This window comes from Notamacropus eugenii, chromosome 4 (genome assembly GCF_028372415.1).
Source record: "Notamacropus eugenii isolate mMacEug1 chromosome 4, mMacEug1.pri_v2, whole genome shotgun sequence".
NCBI classification, from domain to species: Eukaryota; Metazoa; Chordata; class Mammalia; order Diprotodontia; family Macropodidae; genus Notamacropus; species Notamacropus eugenii.
The window spans coordinates 262,868,819-262,882,778 of record NC_092875.1 but is presented as its reverse complement, the minus strand read 5'-3'; the positions used below and the strand labels follow the sequence as shown (position 1 = coordinate 262,882,778).

At 39.1% G+C, this 13,960-nt stretch overlaps 1 protein-coding gene across 1 annotated transcript in view; it reads left to right on the top strand.

Annotated features, from left to right (window-relative positions):
- The window catches only part of LOC140501200 (ethanolaminephosphotransferase 1-like), a 182,506-nt gene extending 173,130 nt beyond the window's left edge, over positions 1 to 9,376 (top strand). The window contains exons 10-11 of the mRNA XM_072604541.1: positions 6,106 to 6,288; positions 7,963 to 9,376. Coding sequence (XP_072460642.1) covers positions 6,106 to 6,288; positions 7,963 to 8,028 — 249 coding nt within the window. The 3' untranslated portion in view covers positions 8,029 to 9,376. The remainder of the gene's footprint in view (positions 1 to 6,105; positions 6,289 to 7,962) is intronic.
- Positions 9,377 to 13,960: the final 4,584 nt, after the last annotated feature.

Sequence of the window (13,960 nt, the reverse complement as noted above, 5' to 3'; positions counted from 1 at the left end):
TCTGAGGCTGAGATCTTTGACACGATTGGCAGCCTCGATGCCTCTAGCCAGCTGGCCGATCACACCAACATCAGGTGCAGACAGACCAGCACCAAGTTTATCTAACACTTTTATTTTCTCACCAAGCTGCATCACTGACTTTGCATGCTTGGATTTACAGCCCCAAACACTTGCATTACATTCTGGGGGCATAACTACAACACAAAACTTGAGTTTTAAAGGCAAACAATGAAAATTTGCAAGAAATGCATGGGGAGCTCTTTACGACTGTAGGGTGAACTAGATCATTGAAGTGCCAAGTAGGATACTATGTCTTCCACAAACTTGCCCATTGCAACTCTCATCTTTTTCTGCTGTGAATATGCATGGTTGTCAATATGAAAGTGAAAATGAAGTTACTAATAAAATCAGGCAAATGCTTAAAGTGGCAAGGGCAGATGTTCAGCAATGACTATATTAAACAGTCTGCCATATACTGGGCTTAATGCACATGCATCCTAAGGACGGATTCAGACCTGAAAGAGGCATCATCTAGTCCGAACCCCTTACTTTACAAATGAGGAGGAAACTGATGCCCAAAGAGGCTAACAATCTGGCCAGACATACATAGATTTTAAGTAGCAGACAGGGGATTCAAATCTTGGTTGATCTAATTCCAAATTCCATAATTCTAGACAATTAGGTGGCACAGAATATGGAGCAGCAGGCTTGCAGTCAGGACGACCTGAGTTCAGAGCAGGTCTTGAGGTCCCAGATTTCCTACCCCTGAAACAGAGCTTTAGACACGAGCTGTGTGACCCTGAGCTAGTCTTTCTGCCTCAGTTTCCTTCCCTGAAATGTGAGGATAGCAATAGTACCTACCTCCCAGGATTGTTGAGGGAATAAAATAAAATAATATTTTAAAAGCAATATATACATGCTAGCTCTTCTTATTTCCATTTCGTAATTTTTTATGATAGAAACTAGATAAAAATTTTGAAAATAAGTTGATAAGGGCCAGGGCATCCTTATTGGAGAAAGTAATCTAGGAGTTCATTTAACAAATTACCATGTTTGTTTTCATTTCTTTTTTAATATACTATGGAACCCACTGTTGCCAAATTGTCTCTTCCCCAACCTTTCAGTTTCTGACCTGGGTATCGCCATTCTCCATGCCTCCCAGGACCAGGGGGTAAATAACATTTGCCTTGTCTCAGGCTTGAGTTAAATGAATTAAAATGTAGTAGCTGAAATCATGTTTTCAAATTAGAAAAAGTCACATTTTCCCTTAATTTTCTGGTTCTGGCTGGTTGTTCCTATTTATATTTCCTGTGGAGGCCGAGTGTATGTTGTCATGGCAATGTTTTTTCTCCTTGAAATTCTTATACTCTTGGGGTTTTCATTATTTTTACCCAGTAGCAAGTAATGGCACATGTGTTGCTTTAGCATGAATATTTTCTTTTCATGGTTTGAGAGTTACAGATTAAGTTAAAATTTACCTTAGATCACACATTTGTTTCTTGCAAGACTTTGGAGTATGGTTAGCAGTAGCTGAGATGGTCTTAATTCCTTCTTCCCGCAATCATCCCCCGCTCCACGGACTCCATTTTTTTTTTTTAATGCTCTGTAATAGGCTCAGATCTCCCTCTTTAAAACTATTTTCATGATTCTGATGCTCTTTTCTAGCCACTATTTTCAAGTTCATTAACCTCTTCCTGCTTCAGTTTCCTCAGCTATAAAATGGGGATATTAATAGCACCAACCTCACAGGGTTGTTGTGAGAATCAAATGCACCATTTGTAAAGTGCTTAGCGTAATGCCTGACACAATCAGGTTCTCAGTAAATGTCCCCTTCTTTTCCCCTTCTCCTTCCCTTTCCCAGAATCATACAAAATTATGAAATATCTGAGTTGGAAGGCAAGGTGGACCTAGGGGCCACCTTATGGAACCTGCGTGTGAACAAGAATCCTTCCTAAGTGTAACCAGCATGGGGTCATCCAGCCTTTACTTGAAGACCTCTAAAAAAGGGAAACTTATTACCACTTGAGGCAATCCTTTCCATTTTTGTAAAACTCTATTTTTAGGAATATTTCCTTTAAGTAAAGTCTAATCTGTCTCTCCACAACTCATACCTATCCTTCCTAGTTATATCCTGTGTACTGAACAGAACAAGGCTTATCTCTCCTTCTGGTGACAGTTCTTCAGATACTTGGAGATATCTAAGATGTTCCTCCCTTAGACTTCCTTTTCCCATATTAATCAATACCATTTTCTTCAACTCATCCTCATGTGGTATGATTTTGAGGCCTTTCAAATTTCTGTATTCCTCTCTTCCATTTTACCAATTTAGTTTCTAGACTGTGACACCTAGAACTCCACAGAGTATTTCAGCTGTCACAAGAAAAGAGCACAGTGCTATTATGACCACCATCTTTCTCGACATTCTTCCAAACTTAGTTGGATTTACATTAAGATTAATTTAAAGATTGTATTAGCTTTTTTCCGCTGCCATGTCTCCGATTCATAATGAACTTGTATGCCATTATAGTCTCCAGATCTTTTGTCAGTTGAACTGCCATATAACCAGACTTTCCATTCTTTTATTTGTGAAGTTGATTTTTTGAGCTCAGATATAAGAAATTATATTTATCCCTATTAACCCACTCCCTTCTTGACTTCTTACAATCTGACTCCCAGATTCACCATTAAACTAAAACTGTTGTTATAAAAGTCACCAATGACATTTTTTTTGCCAAAGACTTTTTTCAGCCTTCCCCAAATTTACCTTCCAAGGTAGGTGACTAGGAAATACATTAGATGATACTTATCTAATTAAAAAAAATAATTTCTGTACTACAAAGAATCACATTGTCATCCATTATTTCTTTACTACTATGTCTTCACTAAATTGTAATTTCTCCTGCCTACAGTACCCAGTTAGTACTCTGATCTGTACTGACGGTGGGGAGGGTTGGCACGGATAAAGCAAATTCATGGACAACTACCAAACTTCGTAAGAATTACTGGCTTCAATTTCATTATTCTCCTTAATCTTTTTATCAGAACGGCAAATCAATAGCAAACAGGTTGCTGGAAGTCAGGTAACTGAAGTGGAAAAAAAGCAAAGGACTTGAATAGCCTACATGGTTATTCATCCCTTGAATAACTGAGAATTGATTGTTTATGTGCTTGGTTTCATTAATCTAGAGGTAAAAGGGTAATCTAGACTAAACCTTTCATTTTCCAGATGAAGAAACTGTCCTAGAGAGGCTAATGACTCCAAGTTTACATAAGCAGTAAGTGGCACAGCCAGAAATTAAACTCAGGTCCCATTACTGAAAGCCCATTACCCTTTGATAAGTTCTTTGGGGGTAATTAAGCACACAGTATTAAGAGTTATCACAAACATTTATTACTCATAATTTTCATCATATGCCTTTCATGGATTTTAGAAGCTCATCTAGATCTCTTTCCTTTTGCCTGACTGAATATCACGGCATGCCTCAAACTAATTATCTTTAGCAGAGGTGTTTCCTCTGGCCACAGGGCTTTTCAATGTATTAGCTTTATTTTCTACCTTTCTTCTCCTCAACATCCCAATTCTAGAAGCCAAACCATGGATGCTGTCCATCAGGAAGTACATCTCTCCACCACCACCACCACCCCTTTTCCAGGATTTCAGTGCAGTGGCTGCTCATAGACTTGATCTCACTGCTTGATCAACATGGAAAAACAGATTTGCCTGCTTTCTAATCTAGGCTGATTTGTCCTTTCTTAGGCAGCCTGATGGACCTCCATGCCCAGGGGTTGCCTTTTTGGTACCAAATTCAGTGCAAAAAATCAGTTGATCAACTGTAGCCCTACCAAAGCTCAGAATACCTGAACTCAGGTGATTGATCAGCATCAGCCTCCCCCATGGCAGGATTTAGAATAGGGGTGGGGAACCTGTGGCCTCGAGGCCACATGTGGTCCTCTAGGTCCTCAAATGTGGCCTCGAGGCCATAGGTTCCCCACCCTTGGTTTAGAAGCATGAACCATCATGCTCAGATCTTTTAGGAAGTATTGATTCAGGGTTGTTTGTGAGGAAAAGGCTTTCTTTTCAAAGCAGTGTGATATAGTGGAGTGAGAGCACTGAATCTAGAGTCAAAAGACCATTGTTCAATTGCCAGCTCTGTTTCTTACTACCTGTATGATTTAGAACTGAAATTAAGAACTTGTAAGCCCTCTAGTCCAACTCTTTCCTTTTTACAGAGGAAGGAAAAAAAGACCAAAAGAGAAAAGGATGACTAAGGTCATCCAGCAGTAAGTAGAGCTAGGATTTGAACCCAGGCCATTTTATTCTAGCATTTTTTCCATTGCATCATTCTGTTTATGTGACTATAGCCTGACTCCCATCAAAGGGGCAGCTCTATGCTGCATGCTGCCTGGAGAATGGAATTGAGGCATTTTCCAAGGCTTGAGAGACAGGTAGATTTTGGAAGGCAGAAATGTAGGTAAAGTTAGGTCTTTAACATACCTGATTTCCAGCCTGGTTCCCTGAGACTCTGGGTGACACTGGGGCTTCTCTCTTGGACCGAGATCTCCTCTTGTGCCCATCTAAAGAGTTCATTAATTCTTATGTATTTTCTGGTATATTCTAATCTGTATAACTTCTCCAATGTCTGCTCGCTATTTGCTTGGATAAATGGGTTTGCTCACCATTTATGATGATGTTTTATGTAACTAGCATTTGGTAGGAAGAGGCGGAGCTAGTAAGTATAGGTCCAAAAGCTGCTGGCTTCCCTGGTCACCATCCCATTAGGGTGAGGTCACCCCAAGAGCACATCTGCCCAAACACAGGGCCCTCCCTTCCTGGCTGAGTAAGCACAATTTAACCCACTTGTGCCTTGGTTTCCTCATCTGTAAAATGAGAAGATGAGAGTATTAGTTCCTTTCTACTCTAAATTGATAAGATTTTTTTTGAAGTTTCAAGTTAAATGTTAAAATTTTTATTATGTAGACAAGAAAAAAGTGAAACTTGACTGGCTCATTTGGCCCTTTCTCTTCTTGTTTCCTCCAAGTGTCAAATTCTTAGAGATCTTAATGGCTTGCATCCACTTCAGTCTCCAATTGGGCTTAATACACAGCTCAGGCTAATCTTCTTTGTGGTCTGGGACTGCTTGCAGAAAACTGGCTTTGCCTGACCACCACCACAACCACTGCCTGCGCCCAGCCAGAGTTCCTTTCCCTTGAGTGTATAGGGGGTTCTTGCTCTTTGTGAGGCTGCTGCTTTTGGCACTTCTTGTAGGATCTGGGGGGGTTGGTGAATGTTCAATATATTGGAGACAGCTTCACCAATAGGAAAGAAGGTTCAATATCAAGTTCAACAGGATGTCTTCCTACTTAGGTGAAGAAGTTGTTACTATTAGCAGGTGGCAGTGAGTGGATATAGCGGTGGGCTGTAAGTCAGGAAGACTCATCTCCCTAAGTTCAAATCTGGCCTCAGATACTTAATAGCTTTGTGATCTTGGGCAAGTCATGTCACCCTGTTTGTCTCATATTCTTATCTGTAAAATGAGCTGTAAAAGGAAATAGCAAATCAATCCAGTATCTTAGACAAGAAAACTCCAAATGGGGTCACAGAGAGTTAGACAGAACTGAAATGACTGAACAACACCCATCTGACTTATTCCCCTCTAGACCAAACTGGCTAGTCATTCTTGAAGTATTACCTCGACAAAGCTTTCCTGGATTAACACTAAGCAGGAAGCTTATCACTTGTCATTTGCCTGTGCTTTTAAGAAGTCTGAATAAGCACGAATAGAGGAAAGATATCAGAAGTAAGTTCAAAACGGGGAGAAAAGGGGAAACAAAATCCATTCATTCCACTAAGCACCTTACATATGTATTTTTTTTCTGCCAATATAGAAGGAAAAGGGACATTTCCCATTAAACTTCACCCTTGGATCTAGTCCAGGGGTTAGAGTCCTCAGAAACAGGAAGGTGGGTGTTAGGCAGTAGGAAGCCTGGGAGGGAGTTGAGCAGGAAACTTAATAGATTACATTAACTTTTAACATGCTTCCTTTAGACAACTTTGGCTCCCCTATCTAACTCGAAGATGGGATTGTTTTTTTCTTATTGCAACAGTGCAGAGTGATCATCTGCCAAATGAGCAACACCAGATCTGAATCCTTCCACTACCTCTTGTTTCCACTGGCCTTCGTGGTCTTTGCAGCAGTAACAGGGCTTCTTGGGAGACTGGAGGAATCGGTGTTGATGGCCTTCACTGCGTTAACCACTGTGGCTCACGTGCACTATGGAGTGTGTGTGGTAAATATCTCCTCTTTTTGTTTGTGTATCTTCTTTCTTTACAATATGAAATTCAAAGTGATAGTACTAGGTAGTAGTAGAGGGCTAACCCTGCAGTCAGGAAAAGCTGAGTTCGAATCCTGCTGCAAGCATTTACTAGCTCCCTTCTCCTTTCTAACTGCTGCCCCATCTCTATCTTGTAATCCACAGAAGTGATGGGGAAGGGAAAAGAGGAGGACAGAGAGACTGAATGTTGTTCGAACTCTTTTCCTTTCTTCCATTCCTGGCATATCTTCCAGACTCCATCTAATTACCCTAAGCCCTCACCATCTCCTCTTATGAAGTAGCGAGGTGGGAAAGTGGACAGTTGGACTTGTAGTCAGGATGACCTAAGTTCAAATCCTGCCAAAGACACCAGCTGTATGGCCGTCATTGGTTCAGTTTTAAATCATGGATCATCACAGGCACTACCTCCCAGGGCTGGTATAAGGATCAAGAGATGGTATATGTAAAGTGCTCTGCAAACCTTGAAGTGCTATATAAATGTTATTAAGTGTGTACATGGGCTTACATGTGTGCCATAGTGTGTGATGTTATTCACTGACTAAGGGATTTTAAAAGAAGATTTCTTGAATTATTCCTTTTAGCATATGAATTGTTTAGGATATAAATGTGCTCATTCATACATAATAAAGGCAGTTATTTACAGGCTGATTAAGATCTTCAGAGAAAAAATGATGATAAAAAAGCAAGTCTCCCAATCAATTAAGGAAAATTTATTAAGTGTCTACTATGTGCCAGACTCTGTGCTAAGCATAAAAAGAATTTCATAATTAATGGACAAATGAGCAAATATTGCTCAAAGTAACTAAAAACTTAAGAACACAACTCCTAAATTGTTATGTGACTCGTTTATGCTATATAAATGTGAATATCAAACTGGTCATAGAACTAAAAGATTTAGAACTTGAAGGGACCTGAAAGGCTACTGAGTTCCCCCCCCCCCCCCATAGATGGTCCTGGGAGGTCAAATTATCTGTGTAATTTCACATAGCAAATAAGGGTTTAAGATGGAATTTAACCCAGGTCTTCCTGAGTCCCAGTCCAGGGCTCTAACCATACTGTACCATGTTGATCCTTACATCAGCATGTTGAAATCCATGAACATGAGTCACACAAGCAAATCTAAAGTCAAAATTATGATCTTCTGTCTACACAAAGGCCATTTTCTTATTGTATAGAACTAGGTACTGACCTTGAATTTAATCTCTCTTTGTATAGGTGACAGGGCTATTGTTATAGCACCTTGGGGGCAGTGATGGGATACTTTAGTGTGAAACAAAATGATGAGAGACTGAATCATAGATTTTGACCTAGAGGGGACCTCAAAGGTCATATAGTTCAATCCTCTGATTTCACAGATGAGGAAACTAATGTCCAGAGATGAAGTGACTTGCCCAGGGTTGTACAGGTAGTTAGTGGTAGAGCCAGAATTTGAAAAAAGTCCCTTGTCTCCAAATCTAGCTGTCTTTCCCTGTATTACACTGTCCCTGAGCAATAAATCTTTTTATCTACATTGATCTAGGGTTATTCCGAAAGGATGGGTTTGGGGACAATACTGTTTGGTAGCTGGAAGAGGAAATTAAGTAATAGTTTCTTAACTTTTACCCCCCCATTTTTTCCCATGTCTTCTAGGGGAGACAATTAAGTCAGCACTTGAAAATTTACATCTTTTCCATGAAGAAACGTGCCCAGGAATAAGTATTTGTTATCAAGGAACAGTCAAGATCTACCCTGATGTTCCTTCTTTCTAGGAACAATAAGACTCAATGTACCTGAATGACCAAAGTATCTTCATACACTTAATGAATATAATGGGATCCATATTTAAAGTGGTGTGCTTCTCTTGTGTCTCGAATATAAGCTATTCACAGAAAGAGGTTTCTTAGCTCATCCTCTCCATACTCCCACACCTACATCTCTCCAGTGCCTTTCTGGTCTACATTCAGAAGGGCAGAGAGGATTCTAACCAGCATGGAGTGTGTGGCTGTGCATTTAAAACTCAGAGGAAGTTGCCAAGTGAGCTTATGGATCCTGTGTCAAACAGCCCTCACATGGTTGGACAAGCCTGCATGCATGACTCTGCTGGCTCCTTCACTGGACTGCTGTGAAAACAGAATGGATGTCAAGGATGTTGCAGGATACCTGAGATACCTTAGTAGGCAGGAGGCATCTCTCCCTTTCTGTACCTCCTCTTCTCACGTCTATGTTTGGGCAGAAGCTACAGTTAAGAATTGTGGAGCTGACAGTCAGTGGATTTCTGGAAGTAGCTTTTGTAAATCAGGTTGCTCAGGAACCCTAATTTGGTATTTTCAGTACCCTCTGATAAACTTAATCCTAAAAGCAAAACCACACGCCTTGTTTGGCCGGTACACTTAATAGAGAGCTGTAGAAACCCTCTCAACAACTTATTGTTTTGTCATAGGGTTAAAACAAAAGAGCAGCTGACATTGGAGGAGCTCTTTAAGGTTTGCCAAGTGCTTTCCGTACATGTTACATCTTTAGGCATGGCCACATGAGAATAGGGAGATTCACTGCAGTGCAGCAAGGAAACCCTAGGAGAATCACAGCCAATAAAACTAGCTGGAAGAGACTCACAATGAAGCATATTAGATTAGGACAATCATTATATTCCTTAGGAGCAAACTGAAGTTATTTCCAGTTGTCATGCTATGATGCATAACTGTGTGGTCCTAGGTACTATTTTTAAGGTCTATGTAAACTGAGTTAGTATAAGTTTTATCCACAGAAACCATGCATAGGGCATCTCCCAAATAGTCAATGGTTTACATAATCATGTGTGTTCCAAGTTACGAATTATATACTTTATAAAAATGTCTCCATGTGGTAAACATAGTACATATACAAGGCCATTTGGAATTTGTTCGTATACAGAAATAACTTCCCCCCTTGTAAATTGAGAAGAGGTAATGTTACAAATTTCTCTGAATGAATGCTGCTACTGGGGTCTTTTTTGCTTGGATCTACTGTTGACATGAGTTTACTCACCTTTGAGGCAAATAAATTCATTCACTCTGTGCCTAGTAAACCTTTGGTCTTAAAGGGTAATTTTTTTTCATCTCCAACAAAGATACAACAATAAATGCACAGCACTGAAATGAAAATGTTTTTCAGTATCTTGTGAATGGATAGATGAACTGAGGTGTAATTTTCTAGTTTACATGGTATACTGCTTAGCGTTTACAGTGAGAATGTTTTCAGTTAAAGATTTGGTACCTGGAAAGAAAGCTTCGGGGACACATAACAATAATTCCAAAGTCACTCTCTCACATTGAAATGAAAATGTTTTTTCTCCCTATGCCTTGAATATTGTCCAGATATTAGAAAAGTGTATGTGTATGTAGGCCTGATTGACTACGTTCCTTTCCTAAACTAATATTCAAGCTCAAATTTCCTATACTCCATTTCTGAGAAATGCATCAAGCCAGAAAAACTGTCCTAGGAGATGCTAGAGGGATCATATTATATTTGTATAACCAGGATATTGGATTAGAAGTGTTTTTAGTAAATAATTCTTGACTATGATTAGATGAAATGAAAGTATAGCACATTTATGGGAATTAAATCTTTCTCCACCATTTTAACACTTCTAAATTCTATTTTAAGTTGTCAGAATTTTGAACACATCTTGGAAAATGAGTCAAAGGAATCTTTAAAAATTATTTTGTTTAGTTTTATTGTGTAATGTAACTAATGAACTGGAAAGATTATGTTATAACAGCAAGATAAAAGCAGTGGAATTTTGCTACACAGGGAAACGCCTACATGTTCTGACTGTGCTGGAACAGTAGAATCATAAATTTAGAACTAAAGGGACCTTAGAGGTCGTTAAGTTCATCAACCCTCTCATTTTACAGATGAGGCAACTGAGGACCAGTGAAGTTAAATGAGTTGCCTGGGGTCACAGAGCTAGTTAAATGTATGAAATGGAATTTGGACCCAAATCTTCCTGACTCCAAGTCTAGCAAGGAATGAACACCCTAAAGCAGCCAATTTATGTTAGCAGTAAGGAAAAATTTTCTAGCAATTAGGGTGATCCATAAGTGCTGCCTCTGGAAATTTTCACTCGAAGGCTGGATGACCCCTTATCATGTATGTTATAGTCTTGTTCGGGTAAGGGAATAATAATGTGGTTAAGTTCAGAGGCTCATTAACACATCATTGTATTTTCCTATAATGCACATGCAAACTACATATGCTCATTTACTCAGCTAAGGGACTTAGGTTCCTCTGACTGGGATGTTAAGTCTATGGTCCAAAGACCTCCTGTCATTCTTATGGTCCTCTAGAGTCCAATATATCTGCCAGATTTTTACTTCTTTTACACAAGATCCATTGCTTTTAACCTTTCCCACTGAGAAGAGAGTGTACTTTATAGTTCCCAGTTAGGTAAAGTATTACGTCCAGTGGTAGAGGAGTTGAGTAGTTAAATGTCCATCGGGAAGTTTTGATTTCAGCACCTAGCACAGGAGGAACTCAAATATTTGCTGAATGAATGAATGATTTGATATTCCTCTTGGAAGTAGATTGTATTTAGTACTGTTCCGTTTGCACTGAGAATGAGAGTTTGTGAGCCCATAATAATTCCATCAGCCTTAATAATCACAACAACCACACATCTAACAATTCTGATTTTCAAGTTAGGGAACACTAAGGCTCTATGATCTTAGGAGTTTTTAAAAATTTATATGAAAAATCTATTTGTGATCTTAGACTGGGAAGATGGCAGAATTCCAGTAAGATTTACATGTCTGTGTGATTCAGAGCCCTGTTGCTACAACAGTAATGAGAACGAATGGATTATTTTGAGACAATCTTAGATTGAATTTTATTCACAGTATGTCTGAATGACAACTTTGCTCACCATAATCTGTAATGAATCTCTTATAAACAAGCTGTGGACGACCCACCAGAACTTTGAAGATTTTTTTTTCTCTTTTGTAATATGTTTGAGGTCGAAAGAGGTGTTTTCTTTCAAGCAGGAGGACTTTCCCATATGAGTTTTGGCTTACAGACCCTGCTATGTCAAGAGTGTACCCAGAGTAAGCTGAGTTTCAAGGCAATAGGGTTATGGCTATCTCTGCCCTTCTCCCTGCCTCTTTGATAAATGAGTAATAAATTAAATAAATAAAATCTTTTTTTCACAGTCAGACTGGTAACAGTCTAGTTAGGAAACTAAATTGACCTCTAGGTGGTGCTTGAAAACAATATGGAGATTTTTTTCCTTCTGGAAGTAAAAGCATCCATCCATTATACTTCCAATCTGCAGGCCACTGGGAATAGTGCTTTCCCTACCAATAAATCCTATACTTTTCTGGGTGGCTTCTGTAGGTTAGGTTTTAACGAACTTTCCTACTTATTCCTTGTTTTACTTTACACATCCATTTACAAATTGTCATACTTTTTGCCAAGGTCAGTCATAAGAAGAGCTGGATTGGGAAGGAAAAAAAATCCTTCTTCAAAAAGCTGTTGAGTTATTATAGGCCTTTTGGCTAAAGTCGTCCTCTATTTTGCTACAGGGCTTAACTTGGGACCACCCTGGTGCCTACTCCTTAGTCCTATCTTCCCCTGGTTTGTCCAGTTTTATCTCATAGAATTGCACTTGCTGTTGGAGTTTCAGGTCTTTGCAAGTGGGACTATTTCTCAAGGGAATTATTTCTTTTTATTTTTATCTTTATATTTTCATTAAAATTTCTCTGAGTAATACAGATGCCTGACAAGGCTTTGATCTATGGTACCAACATGTGGAACTTACATCTCCTGCTAAAACATTTGGCACTTAAAAAAAAAAACCCAACCTTTTCCAATACTGCATGTAAACCCATACGTGCACAACCTATACATATCCACATGCTCATTAAATGCTAATGTTAACAGTGAAAATTTAAATAGTCTATAGATCTATGAAGATTTTAACATATACTTTTTTTTATTAAATATGTAAAAAGATAAACGCAAGTCAAGTTATTCACATATTCAGAGACAAAAAAGTCTACTCTACCATGCGACAGTTGGTGGGTAAAGTAAAATGAGTGCGATACATCTGAATAAGCCTTTTTTCATCTATTATGCCATTACTTATCTATTTATAATTAACAATACATATGTTTACATTCCTTTCAGTTTACATTTACTCTATAACAAAAGCTTTATGGTATACTATTTATTAAAAGTAATTACGAATGCATATTAAACCATAACGGAATAACAGGAATACTCACCAGGGAGGGAACAGGAGGCCTTGTTTCCCTTCTGGAGTTTACTTCTCTCGGGTAACCTGGGGTATTTTTGTTTGTTTCTGCTTAGAAAGAGATTGGGTTTTCCCCCTGCCCTCTACGTCAATCACTTCCTGCCTGACATAAGCGGTGAAAAGTGCTATAATCGGCTCAATAGGTGGATAAGAGGAGTGGACAGAGAATGAATTTATGTGAATGGGAGAAGGAAAAGTATTCATTAAGGGTTGCTGCTCAGCGCAGCTGGGTCAGTCATTGCCATCGGTGGTCTAAGGAGGAAGACATACTGTAGGATGCTTGAGGTGAGAAGTACAGCTTTCACTATTTAATGAGAAAGGATCTGGAAAGGGACTCAACTCTTTTTCCTCCATAGATAGTTCAGATAGCTCCTGAAGAAAGGGATCAACTGAGAGGGAAATAATGTGAAAGCATCAATAACTTATAAAGGGTCTGCTTCACCTGGGATGCAGCCCAATTTAATTTAATAAGAAACATGAAAGAGGAAAAATTTCTAGTTCTTTTCCAAAAGAATGAAGAATAATTTGATCTAATAACCAAAGCTGTGGGAATCTTGGAAAGATTAATCAAATATGGTGGATGGAGTAATAAGTAAGGCTACTTTACAGGATAGGAAAGTGTAACTGACCCACATTTTTCAGCTGAAAAGATGGCAGGAATGGGATGGTCTGAGGGAATTATCATCCATGAAGCTTATGGAAATTATTTAGTGAATCCCCGCAATGAGTTCTGGAAGAGAGCTGTTCCCTAGAAAGGGGAGAGGACCTTGGGGAAAGACTGCCCTGGCATCGGTGTTGCTACTAAAGTCTGGAACTCATGCTCATCGTTTCTCCTAAGAGTCGCTGTGGTTTGTGAGGACAAAAAAGGGGAGTCTATCCATTTGCCTGTCTATCCTGGCCCATAAGATTGCTTACTGTGTCTCTTGGAAGAAAATTTCCTTTCACACATTTCCTTGTGTACTTACACAACTATCTTTTAAGCTGAAGAAAGGTAGTGACTAAATACAGGTTTAGAAATGCAGCAAACAAAGTGGGAGACTTATAGCATTACCACTACTTGTTACCAGGTGGGAGAGGATGTCAATGTTGAGAGCCAGGCCAGAAAACCTATCTAGCCTTAGACGGGTGAGCTACTATGCTGTCTGCTGTATAGAGAAAGCAATGGAGAGAAGAAAGGGAAACAAAACCCATCAAATTTAGGTCTTATTTTTTTCCACAGTGAATTGTATATACTGAATATAGGATAAAACCTCAAAATACAAGCATCCTTCTGGACATTTCACTCAATAAACACCACTCTGCTGCAAAAGATTTATTTGGAGCAGAAGATTTTTACTGGTAAAAATCTTCAGCTCTAGTGTG